Source organism: Orycteropus afer, unplaced genomic scaffold, assembly GCF_000298275.1.
Source record: "Orycteropus afer afer isolate SDZICR_OR568_19922 unplaced genomic scaffold, OryAfe1.0 scaffold00123, whole genome shotgun sequence".
Lineage (NCBI taxonomy): Eukaryota > Metazoa > Chordata > Mammalia > Tubulidentata > Orycteropodidae > Orycteropus > Orycteropus afer.
Window position 1 is genome coordinate 8,276,843 of NW_006921710.1, and position 13,005 is coordinate 8,289,847.

The 13,005-nt window shown below is 46.2% G+C and overlaps 1 protein-coding gene across 1 annotated transcript in view; it reads right to left on the reverse strand.

Moving 5' to 3' along the window:
• Window positions 1-4,353, reverse strand: part of MVB12B (multivesicular body subunit 12B) — a 204,133-nt gene extending 199,780 nt beyond the window's left edge. Inside the window, exon 1 of the mRNA XM_007944376.2 lies at window positions 4,237-4,353. Coding sequence (XP_007942567.2) covers window positions 4,237-4,347 — 111 coding nt within the window. The 5' untranslated portion in view covers window positions 4,348-4,353. The remainder of the gene's footprint in view (window positions 1-4,236) is intronic.
• Between the last annotated feature and the right edge of the window lie 8,652 nt (window positions 4,354-13,005).

Here is a 13,005-nt window from a genome sequence, read left to right on the forward strand (position 1 = left end):
GGCTGGTGGGTTTGAACCACCAGCCTTCTGGTTAGCAGTCAAATGCCTTAGGCACTATGCCACCAGAGCTCCCTGATATTCCTTTTCACCTTATAGGCCTATTGTTTGGCTGAAAGTTGAGTTCAGTTCCAGACTTGAAGGGTGTCTAAGGGCCACAGGCTTGAGAATCCCACCAGTCTCTCTCAGACCAGCACGCTGGTCTTTTTTATGATTTTAAGCTTTGTTCCTCATTTTTCTCCTACTCTCTCGAGGACCGCTTATTGTGATTTCTTTCGAACAGTCAGCAGTTGGTAACTGGGCACCATCTAGTTCTTATGGTTTCAGGGTCATGGAGGCTGGGGTTCACATGGTCCATTAGCCCTCTGGATTAATTGTTTCCTGTGTCTTTAAATAAATTATTTAAAATCAAAACACTCTGGAGTGTGTGGTTATTTTCACTTTCTCTTTACTGTTGACTTTTTGTCTTGTTTTATTAAAAAAAACCAATATCTTATCAAGAAAAAAGATAAAAGGAGATTTTCTTTTTTGGAAAGAGTCATCTTATAAATAGGATTGTAGCGTTTTAGTTGTTGGATTATAAGTGCTCATTTAGAAAGGCAAGTGGATGTAGGGTAAAAGCTATTCACTGGAAATTCATCCACCAATGATCATCTGTAATATCCAGTTTGAAGACTCTTAGATACTGCAAGTCTCCAAGTGACTAGAAATCAAAGATTAAACTATCTATGGAGGAGCTGTAGCATGAAGTGCTTCTTACGGCATTTCAATTCCTTGAAAACTGATCACACACATAAAACAGAATGCACGACCTTCAACAATGCCAGGCATCTTCAACAGAGTCACCACTCCAAGCACTGGGCTATGAAAAGGAAGCGTGAGACCAACCCTAACCTCTGACAACATGAAATACCAGCACCAATCCATACAAGACCAAGAGTGTGGCTGTACCACAGGAAGGGGTAGCTATTTCAGAGAAAATAACAGAAATGGAGACAATAAATTGAGGTATTTAGTAAATAATTCCTAGCCCCTTTGCCCAAGGACTTCTGGTGGCATAGTGTGTAAGGCATTTGACTGCTAACCAGAAGGCTAGCAGTTCAAACCCACCAACCCCTCCTCGGAAGGAAGGTTGGGCAATCTACATCCGTAGTGATATCGCCTCAGAAACCCAAGAAGGGGTCACCATGAGTCAGATCCGACTTGCCGGCAGTGAGTTTGGTTTTTTAGCCCCTTTGCCTAAGAAGCTTCCCCTTACCTGGAGAGAAAGAAAGTAATAAAATATGATTTTTATAAACGAACATTTGGCATCTTTTACTTCAAGCAGCAACAGTGCCTGTGCTCATTTTAAAACTACTCAGGGTCAGTAGCCCATTGGTGCTGAACTCGTAGGGCTGTGTGAGAACAGTACTTAATGTCCTTGGTGCACAGAAAGGGATTAATCCTATGGCGGATGTGACAACCAGAGAACGATCTCGTTGGAAACTGCAGCAGGGCATCCTCATCCAGTTGAGCTCTGTCTCAGCATTTCTCCAGCCTGGTCACCATAAAACATCTTGCATTTTGGTTTGGATGTTGACTTAATACAAAACTTCAGAGAAAAGGAATAAGAAGTACCTCTCCTGGCCACCCCACCCTCTATTACCCTTGAACTTGGGATCAGACCTCTGGGGAACTAGATGCTTAATTGAGAACAGTCCAAAGGTCAGTACAAAAAGGAAAAACTCCCACCTCTTTCCCTGAAAGAGCTTTTAGAGGGAGCTCGGACACTCCACTCCTGCCTCCCAAAGGCTGGGTAATTGCCAGGCTGGCTGTTGCGAGCCCCTTGGCCTGCTCACCTTTCACTATAATGCATGGTACAGCATAATCATGAAATGTGCTTATTAATTTTACTCATTTGACACTATGCTCTTCTGCCCTGAGCTCAATGTTAGGAGAAAATGATAGGGATAGATTCTGCTCCTGTCAGATTTACCGAGACTTTCAGAAAACCAAACTATCAAAGGCCATCTACCGCCCACTAGCCAAGCATTCCAGATGACCCCAAAGGTGCAAACAGAATGTTAGAGATACAGATCCACAAAACAGAACAGAGAGGATGGGGAGCCTCGTGCCCCAGGGTTCAGCTCCTGGCGTGAGTCCTCCAGGGAGAGAGATCCCTGAGCCTGTCCGCCCACGGATCTTGAGCTCTGAGCCTTGATTCACAACCTGCTGCTTCATAATTCATCAAAAGACACTTTGGCTTCTCGAATCAGGAACATTTTTATTAGCTTCCCCAAGAGTTTTATGGCACAAAGCCATACCTAATGATTCTATTTTATGGAAAGTTATCCATTCAAGCAGTGCTTTGAAGTCAAGCAGCAGGTAAGACTCAAATCTCTGTCAAAAAAGATTCCCTCGTTCTTTCACTTTTAAAATGTTTATAAGCTTTCAAACAGTTGGGAGAGGGATGTGAAGCATTTTAACAGGCTTCTCTTCCCTCACACAGGACCCAGGGCTGACTTATCCAATATATATCTGCCATTATGAGGGTGAGGCGGGCGGGGGATTTCACCTGCAACCTCCTCCTCCCAGGGACATTGGCAATGTCTGAAGACATTTTTGATTGTCACAACTGCAGGGACAATGCTACTGGCATCTAGTAGGTAGAGGCCAGGGTTACTGCGAACAGCACGCATAACAAAGAATTATCTGGTTCAAAATGTCAAGAGAGCCAAGGTTGAGAAACTCTGCCTTATGGCTTCTTCTGAACCATGCATTGCATCCCTTCCACCCTCAGGATGTCAGACATTGACATCTATCACCACAGTTTTCTAATCACTGTGGCAGGTGTACTCTTGGTGCACATTTTTCACTGAATAAAATGTTTCCATAAACAAAATGAGGAAAGTGAAAGCAAGATAACCTTAGAATCTCGGAAGACATGATAATACTCACTGTTAATAAAACCCTCCTAAAGTTACACTGCAAGGAGCTCTGGTGGTATAGTGGTTAAGGCTTTTGGCTGCTAACCAAAAGGTCGGTGGTTCAAACCAGCTGCTCCGTGGAAGACAGAAGAGCCAGTACATTTCTGTAAAGATTTACAGCCTTTGAAACCCAGTAGGGGTCACTATGAGTCAGAATCAACTCGATGGCAATGAGGGTTTTTTTTTTTTTTAAAGTTACACTGTACTTTTTAAGCTCTACTAAAATCCAAATTTACCTACTAAAACAACAAAATAACCATCAGTGATACCGAGAACCACCACTGATGTCTGCTGAAAAGGGAAGCAAAGAAAGTTCTCTGCTAATCTGTGGCCATATGGTCACCAGAGCACTAGCCTTGGGAGGAGACCTGGTCCGATTCACCACTCCCGAGGACTGGCACTCGATTGCTTCACTTCTCAGAGCTCTGGTTTTCCTTATCAGCAAAGTGGAGATAAAACTACTTGCCCTTCTAGGGAATACACCAAAAACCAAACCAAACTCACTGCCGTCGAGTCGGACCCGACTCATAGGGACCTCTCCTTGAGTTTCCGAGGCGGTATCACTACAGGAGTAGATTGTCCAACCTTCCTTCAGAGGAGTGGCTGGTGGGTTTGAACCGCCAGCCTTCTGGTTAGCAGTCAAGTGCCTTAAGCACTATGCACATAAGAGCTAAATGAGTTCACGGGTAGGACACTGCTTTGTGAACTCTAAAGAGCTATGCAAATGAAGACTCTTTTCCACCTTTCACAGACTCGTGGATCCTTTCCACAAAATGTCAGAAATAGAAGTAACTTTGGAGATTAACAAATCTAACCCTTAAGTGTAGAGAAGATGAGAACGACCAACACAGAGCTCAAGCAACTTAGCCATGTCCAAGGCCGAGGCCCAGGAAGCTGCCTAGACAGGCCAGAACTCAGCCTAGTCTGATTCCCAAACCAGGACAATCCCCACTCCACATTGGTGATGCGCTCCCTCCCCAGAGCCCTAGTGGTGCAACGGTTAAGTGCGTGGCTGCTAACTGAAATACTGGCAGTTCAAACCCATCCAACAGCCCCACGGGAGAAGAGCTGGTGATCTATCCCCCAAGATTACAGCCTAGAAAACCGTACGAGGCAGTTTTACTCTGTCAGATGGGGTCGCCATGAGTCACAATCAACTTGATGGCATCTAACAACAACAGTAACAGAGGAGGGTGGACATCTTACACATAAGATTGAGAGGTTCTTGAAAACAAGAGATAAACAAAATGTACAAACTAATATCTTGACTTACTACATCATAGCCTGTCGGGGCTCTGTTCCTAGAAGCCACCACCCCCACTCCCGTGATGGGGTCCATTGATGTTTCTGGCAAGGCTTCTGAAAGGTCTTTGACTTCAGGCATGGTGAATTTGTCCTGGTTTAGAAAAGGAAAAAAAAGAAAGCACAAAATTGAAACTTAATGTTTAAAGTGAACGAAACAAAGTCTCAAACAGAACCAGAATCTTGTGGCAAATGTCTCGAGCTAAGATCTGATCTGGCTGAAGGGGCCCTGACCTTACCTCTAACCCTGTCCTCAAATCAAGAATTCAAATCACCTCTGGCCCCTGCTCTTCTGAAGTTCCCTTTGAAAACCAAACTAACACAGTTAATGCAGGCTCGTCCCTGCTCTGAGGCGGCCAATTTGACTCAAGCCCAAAAGCAGACCACTCTGAACTCTACATTCCAACCGCCCAATTTCTGAACTAACAGCTTCTCTGACTATAAATCAGCCATGACCAAGTCTACCACCACCTTTCATTTCTTTCCCTCACATCCTCTCTTTGTGGAGACGCAGACCTCCAAATCCACAGCCTCTGCCACAATCAAGGTTAGACTGTTCAGCAGGTGGAGCTTTGCAAATAAGCAAGGACCTTTGCAAACACATAGAAGAAGACATTCTGGGCATGGAGGCAAAGGGACCGTGTTCAAGTGCAGGCCCCATGATTTACTAGCTAGTGACTTTGAGCAAGCAATTTAACCTCTTGGAGCCTCAATTTTCTCATAGAACGAGGATATGATACATACTTGCAATGCTGTTATGAAAACTGAGAGGCAATTGTAAATGAAGGGCCTGAAACTGTCTCTGGCACACCGCAGCCACTCAACAAAAAGCATAGCTGGAGAGGCTTAGAGCACAAGGGCCCGGAACAACTGGTCAGAAATGTGGTAGGAGCCATTCCCTACAGGCCTGGCAGATCTTTTTGCTGTATTTAACCCCACAGGTTATGCGGGCATTTACTCAAACCTAAACACTAACAATGTCTATAATTCTTGCCGGGCACTTTGGGAGAGAGGTGAGGGGAGGATGAAATTATTATTCTACCGCTGACGGCCTTCTGATGCAACCAGAGGAGACAGGTAATATGAGGAACGCAGGGCCTGGGTAGCTGGAGTGGCGATGTACCAGAAAGCCAATAAAAAAAGGCAACACCTTATGCAAATGATTTTAAGTACTTCTAAAGGACGAGTAGGGAAAAAGAGCAAGCTAAATTCTACCCCCTTCCACAGCAATTAGATTCCACTGGCTTTAGGTCCAGGTCTCTCAAGGCTGGTTACTGCTTCTAAAGCAAACCAAACACCCCGCCCAAGTAGGCAGGCAGGAGGAATACTCTTACTTCTCAGTAGACAATCAGAAAAAGCAGAGGCCATCAAAAAATGATGCAGCCTTCTAAATAGAAACCACCACAATACTGTGTGTAAGTCACCCATGTAGTCCACGTCCCCCAGGACCCGCAAAGGGTCCAGAAACAGATTTGTCAATACAAGGAGCCAAGTCCCCCGTCAAGGCTAGGAAGCGTCTGGCACCAGCAGCACTATCAGCTTCTGTTTATTACAAAAGCTAAACTAAGTTATGTTTTACCTAATTCTACTGAATATAAGCTTCTGTAAAGCCAGGGCTGGGGGCAGGGTACCATGCTGCATCACTGCATCATTTCTTTCTCACATTTCATTTCCAGGCAGGCTTATCTACATGAGGCACAGGGGCTGGAGTTCCTCGCACACAGTAGGCGTTAAGTAAATATTTATTGAAAGAGGATGTGTGCATGCACCAAATCAAGGAGGCTTAGAATTAAATAGCAAGCACTGATCAAAAAGTATCTTCACTTGAAAAATCCTGTCTTATTGGCAATTGCTGCAGTTTGCAAAATACGGGTATCTGCTCTGGGTTACTGAAATGGTTTGCAATTAGCAACTCATTAACAGAATGTACGAATTCTGCCAGTGCTGAAATATCATGCTGTGAATTTAATAAAGAACACGTGAGGTAGGTTTTTTTAAAGATAGTAGGGCCTCTATCCTTCTCAGAAAGAGAGAGCGAGAGAGAAGAGGAAGGCATTGGAATAAATAAGATTTTATTTGCTGATAGATTCATGTCCTCGGGTCACAATATCCTCTGCGAGGTACTGATGACAATCGGCTCGCTTTTGCTCTAAAGCACACTGATATCAACTGCGGTCGGGTAAAAGCACGCTTAAAGGGAACGATGCTGTTCCCAGAATGCACCAGAGAAGGCAGCCCAGCAGCAGATTTCCAAGATGGCTGCAGGCTGCCTCCCAGCTGAGGCAGACAAAGGAGCCGGCTTCCTGTGCCTGGGCCCGGTCAGACCCCAGCCTGCTGATGGGGCCAGAGGAGCAGAACATTAGCACGGAGCATCGCAGATGCACGCCTCTTTCTTTCCCTTTTTTCCCCCAGTTGCCATTCCCTGGGGATCAAGGCAGCCTTTGTGAAATATAGACAAATGACTCCTCACTGTGCAGGGCTGCGGCCGGGCTCTGCTGGGGAGGAAGCACCACCACCAGCTAAGGAAGCTTTTAATGAGAAACGCCCAAGATATCCATGGCAGAGGCAATCACTCAAAGAAGCTTGCCCTGAATTACATATTTTCTGACTGCAAATTACTTTTAACAGCGTCTCTACCGTCACTTCAATTGACCTTCCTAACAAAAGGCCATTTATTAACTAGCACTCCACGTTTTCTGGACTTTGTGGAGCCTCGAGCCAGAAGGGATGGCACCACCGAGTCCGCAGCAGCCCAGGGTCACAGGCCAGGCCTCTGCGAGGGGGAAGAAGAGGCCATTAATGAGAGCCTGCAAGGGGGGGGGGGAGTGGGGGAGGAGCAGGGCGTTTAAGATCAACATTAACCTGTCTAGAAAGAGGCGGAATGGAATAAAACGCCAAGGCCTACTTGCAACAACCACTGGCTTCATCCTCAGCAAGTCCTCGTCTAGCATCCACTTTCATCTCAGAACTCTGACACACAACACGCTAATAAGCTTCGCCTGTATTTGTACAGGCGCTATGTACTCTCAAAAAGTTGTCTCATACTTCATCTCAACAGCTAGGTGTCACGTTAGCCCCATTTTACAGGAGAGAAAAGTGAGGTGCAGAGTTTTCAGACACCACAAGCAGGTGGTGGACGGCAGAGCCAGATGGGAACTCTAGTCTTCCTTCCCCAGTCTGGTTTGCCTTCCTTTCTGGTACGTAGAGAGAGACCAATGTCCCGGCCAATCAAGAAAATGGTTTCAACACTAATTATATTTTAAAATGCCAACGCTCTTCCTTCTCCAGCCACGGCCCAATAAGTCAAGCAAGGAGGAGAAAAGTGCAGAAAGATAAAAGTAACGTGGGATTAATTTTCCTCGCACCTCAGTTTCAAGATTCAACATTTCCCTCATAAATAATTTACAACAATAAAAATGAGCTAAGGCCATGTTTGTGTAGGACGGAGGTAAATTTAGGCCTAATGAGGGAGATCCAAGCACTGCACAGGAGGGAATAGGTTGATCTATAGCAGAGTGAGAGCGGACAGACAGCACGCAGGCTCCATTACCAGCAGGCAGGGCCAACCGGGAGGGGGAGCAATGGGGAAGCTTTCACCCTCCGGCTGTGGCTGCGAGGAGGGTCTCAACTAGCCAAACGTTGCCCGAACATTCTAAATGACATAATAACAGATGTTGAGATTTTTCAGAATGCTAAGATTGAGCCAAGCTGAAACTAAGTCATTCTTCCCAAATGTCAGGTAAGGAGTAAAGGTGATGGTGATGCTTAGGAGTCCCGTCTGCTCTTGGGCATGGGGAGAGGGCATAGTGGTGACACTGACCTTGAGCTAATCCTTCTCTTTAATCTTCAATCTCAAAGGTCATCTGGCCCCAATCCCCACCTTGATCTCTTCCCTTCCTGCACATCTCATTCCTATGTCTGCCCCTGAGAGGGCTCCCCCACAAGACAGAGAGAGAGAAAGAGACTGAGAGAGAGAGAGAGAGAGACTGAGAGAGAGAGTGTATGTGCACGTGCATGCATGCACACGTGCGTACTGGGATAAGATGAGGGAGGATTAGGGTAAGGCACGTTTTCCAAGCCAGGAGGATTTTTCCCAACATGCCATGCTCGATGTGGAAGAAAGCTTCCTGCTTTTGCCTGCAATGCTGCAAACAGAGTGCTTGAGGGAGGCCCCAGCTCCCAGCACAGCAGCACCTCGCCAATGCTGTCATCCCAGGTTCATAGAGAAATGAACTTGAACTATAAAGCCCCTTCATACAGATGGCACACTGCTCCCTTGTAGCTGATCAAAGAATTGCTGGAACAGTGTGCTTCATCCCTAAAAGTCAGCAGTGCTGGGCTTAACTGATGTTGAACATTGTTTCAGAATCAAAGGCGGGACTCCTGGCCCCAGTCTGGGAGAAAGCTAAGTTACTGTATCATGGTTGAAAACTCAGGGGAACTTTGATATCATCTCTGTTTAATTTCCACAGCCCTCTTGAGCCTGGAGTTTATCTCACTTTATCAAGTCCCTTACTGAAATCAAAACCCAACTAACACAGCTCAGACCTCTCTCCACTGAGGCCTTTTACAGAAGCGGGGTGTGGGAGGAGGAGTTTAAAGTGCTTTCAGGGGCAACAATGGCAGGGGGCCAGGGGGCGCTGTCTTCAAAGGAGATGCAGCAGGCAGGGAGAAAGCACCCGCGGGCCTCCCGCGCAGTGAGGAAGGCGAGGAAGGCAGACTCGGAAGCAGGGGCAGGGCTGCCTGCCAGGGCTGAAGGCTCGCCTTGCACACAACTTCTGTGGAGAGTATTTCCAAGGACTAAGGGGGGCAGGTTAAGTTGGGCTACTGTAATTGAAAGGACAAAACCAGTGGGTTAATTAAGTCCCTACAGAAGAACAAACTTGTGATCAGCTTGTTTAAAATCCGAAGTCAAGGGCACAAAAGACATAAAGTGTCTGCCCACATCTACCAGCTTATGGGGCTGGGGAAGGGAAGGGAATAAATATTTCATCTGCCATGGGAAACAGCTCAAGAGCAGGGTCACCACTGGAAAATGGGCTTGTCCCTCAGTAAAAGCTGCTGCTGCTGCCGTCCTGGGGTGGTTCTTCGCCAGCTTCCCAGGGACAGCAATGGCCTGCAGAAGCCATCTTCCTTCTGGTGCCCCATGATTACTGTCACCTTCCTGCTGACAAATTTTAAGCAAGGAACAGGACACTGTCCTCTCCTCGCAGGAGGGAGGCTGTGACAAGGCTTCACCAATGCACCCCCCAACACATACAAACATACAAAGTGGCCACTTCCATGCAACAAAGGCTCTGAGACCTGTCTCCTCAGGGGGCAGCAAATTGAGGGCAGGTCCCATGCAGCACCCAGGCAAACAGCCAGTCAGTTCTTGGGCCATTACTGGGGACAACAGCACACACTGTGAGGTGTCCACTGTGGAACCTAAGAAGGCCATCCTGGTGTCTCCTGCACTTTGGTCTGCACAGATCCTTTTAAGAACTGACTTCGTTTCAGGGTGGCTCAATCCTATCATTCTGAAAAATCTGAACCTCTATTATTTTTTCATTCAAAAAACTGGAGCAATATTTAACTTTCCTCATTGAGACTCTGCTTGCAGCCACAGCGGGAAAGGTAGAAACTTCCCCAAATTGGTGACCAGTCATAAGTCAAATCACTCTGACAAATGCTGTTGGGTATAGCAGGTGGCATCAGGCCACAGACTGCCAGGAGGGCCACTAAGATATTGGGGAACTAAAGCAAATATTTTTCTAAGCTCTTGTGGAACACAAAGAATTTTCCAGTTAGGAAGCTAACCACTGTGAGCACATCCTTTTCCCCCCAGTAAATGTCTCCTAATAGAAGAATCTGGTGCAATAATGCACCGATTCAATCCAACCTACACATAGATTCATATTAACTATTTCATCAACAAACATAATTTTTTCCATAAAACACGTAAGGCCAGTCTAGGATTCAGGTTGCTGAAGCCTGTACAGTGAGTACAATGACAGATCTCAGAATTCACACTGCAAAAATAAATCTGGGATCAAATTCTACAGTACTGCCTTGGCCAAAGCCCTGGGTCTTACTGGCCTGAGTCTGCACAAACCAAGAAACCTCACAAGAGAGAAGTCCATTCTCCAGTACACGTGTGAGCCCCACCCTGGCTTGTCCCATGATTACTGCGACTGAGGGTCATCCTCGCCCACTCCCATCAGGCCTTGCCTGGCTGTGGCACGCTGTTCCTTGGAGAGCAGGAAAAAGGAGGACTTCATCAGAAAGCAAGTGCCACATCTGTGGCCAAGATGCCATGCAAAGGAAACCAATCTCAAAGCGTTCAGTGACATGAGTCACACCCTTGCTCTGATGGCCACAGAGCCTGCAGAGTAAAAATGCCCCCCGAGTCATCCAAACATCATGGGGGCATAGACCAGAATCAGCAGAACACCCTTACTTCAGACATGGCTTCAGGTCAGCCGGGCACGGCCTACCGTCATCACCATTTCAGGGGACTTTGACCCATGAGAGTTTATTTTCTTACATGTGGTCTTCAATCATTCCACCTGTATCCTGATGATGTCCAAAATATTCCCACAGTCCTGAAACCCAGAAGTATGCATCTAGTCCCATGTTGACTATCTTCAACCGCATGTTCCATTAATACCTCAAACTTGGCTGACCTTGTCATCATCCCCAAAAGCATACTCTGACATTCCCAGTACCTAAGTTTTTGTTATGTGCCATCAAGTCAGCCCCAACTCATTGAGACCCCTCCTTGGGTTTCCGAGGCACTATCACTACAGAAGTAGATTGTCCAACCTTCCTTCTGAGGAGTGGCTAGTGGGTTTGAACTGCCAGCCTTCTGGTTAGCAGTCAAGTGCCTTAGGCACTAAGCTACCAGAGCTCCCCAGTACCTAAGAGACCTGGAACAGAACAACTGGCCAACAAGTGCTTACAGACAGCTTTTGTACTAAGTACTGAGGGTACAGGAAGACAGAAAGCCCTGCATTCTGGAATGGTAGTGCCCAACGTTTAGCATGTCTAACAGTCACCTGGAGAGTTTGTTAAAACAGAGATTCCTGAATCCTACCTCCAGAAAATCTGATTCACTAGGTCTGGGTGGGGCCTGAGAAACTGCCTTTTTAGCAAGCTTCCAGCAATATGGACCTGGATGGTCCACAGTCTAAACTTAGAGAACAGGACAAGAAAACAAAAACAAAAATCCACTTCTATAGAGTTGACTCCGACTCATGGTGACCCTATGTGTTATAGGGTAGAACTGCTCCATAGGGTTCCACTGTTAATCCGAGGTACTCATTAAATGTTTGATAAATGAATGAATAAATGAGATAACCTGAAGGTAATCTTCCATGGAGAATAGTCACAAGGAAGCCAAATGGAGTGGAGGAAGGGTAGGTTCTGGAATCAGAAAAACCTAGGTTCGTTTCAGGTTCACTTCTCACTTGATAGGAGCCTAAACTGGTCATTTAACTTCCAGATCTTCATTTGTAAAACCAGAATATTTACCCTGATGGTATGGGAGGATGGAAATCAATAGTGTCTTACAGGTGGTAAATGCTCTAATAATCATTAGTTGTTAAGAGAACAAATCTTAATCTTAGGGTGGAGACCTGAAAAAGAAACCTATTAAAGATATCTTTTCTTCCAAGAAGGAGGAGAGTTTTGTACTTGGTAGACTTTTAATAATTATTTCCTGCATTAATCAAATCCATGTTATCTTCTCCTCTCCATGTCACAGGTCAACCAAAGCACCGAGCTTCCCCCTACAGTTGCCTCATCATTTAAAACCTCGATCACATTCCCATTCCTCCCAAACCTTCCTCAACTGCCCAGCCAGACTGGTGCGCACTCAGAATCCTGATATTGCCCATGTGTGTAGTCTTAGCACATTAGCACATGTGTGCTCGTGCACATACACACACACACACACAGACTTGCCTCTCAGAAAAGTTGTAACACATTTTCACCAACAGGATATACGTAAATTCTTTATAGGTTTTATGTCCACCACAATGCCTAGCTCACAGTTAGTACCCAATAAATGGATGACATTGGATGGATGGATGGATGGATGTGTGGGTGGGTGGGTGGATGGGCAAATGAATCAAGTTCCTATCATTCTCTCAAAAATGACTGCGTTTTATTGGATTAGGGGAGGTATATAAAGCAGCAGGGGCTAAAGTGAGAACAAACCTGTCAGTTTCCTTCCAGTCAAAGCCCCACTCAGGACAAACACCATAACCCCAGGAATGAGCCATTTACAGCAGAACACAGGTGGGACTTCAGCATTTCTAGCAGTTCCAGAAGTGGGTTTGACTCAGTTTAACTAGGCTGGATGAGGGTTTCATGTGGACCAATGGACCTCCAGGCTGACTGTACAGAAGAATCCCCTGGGAAGCTTTTACAAATTACAGCTTCCCATTCCCTACCCCGTAGGTTGTGCTATAACTAGTTGGGCTGGGGCTGCAACTGGACAATGTACAGCCAAAGTTACTGCATTGTCGCCACTGTGCTGGACAATACGGCCACAAATAACCCATGGCTCCCACTGAGCAGCTCACAGGCGGGGCGAGGCACCCTGAAAGAACAGGATACAAATGACAGGTCAATTCCTTCTCCCTGGGGAGACAGGGAGATGTGAGAGGGGCCACTCATGCTGGCCTCCCTGTAAGACAGAGGTGAGGAATGGGGAAAGTACTGCCAGCAGCAGACACAGCATCAACAAAGGCACAGT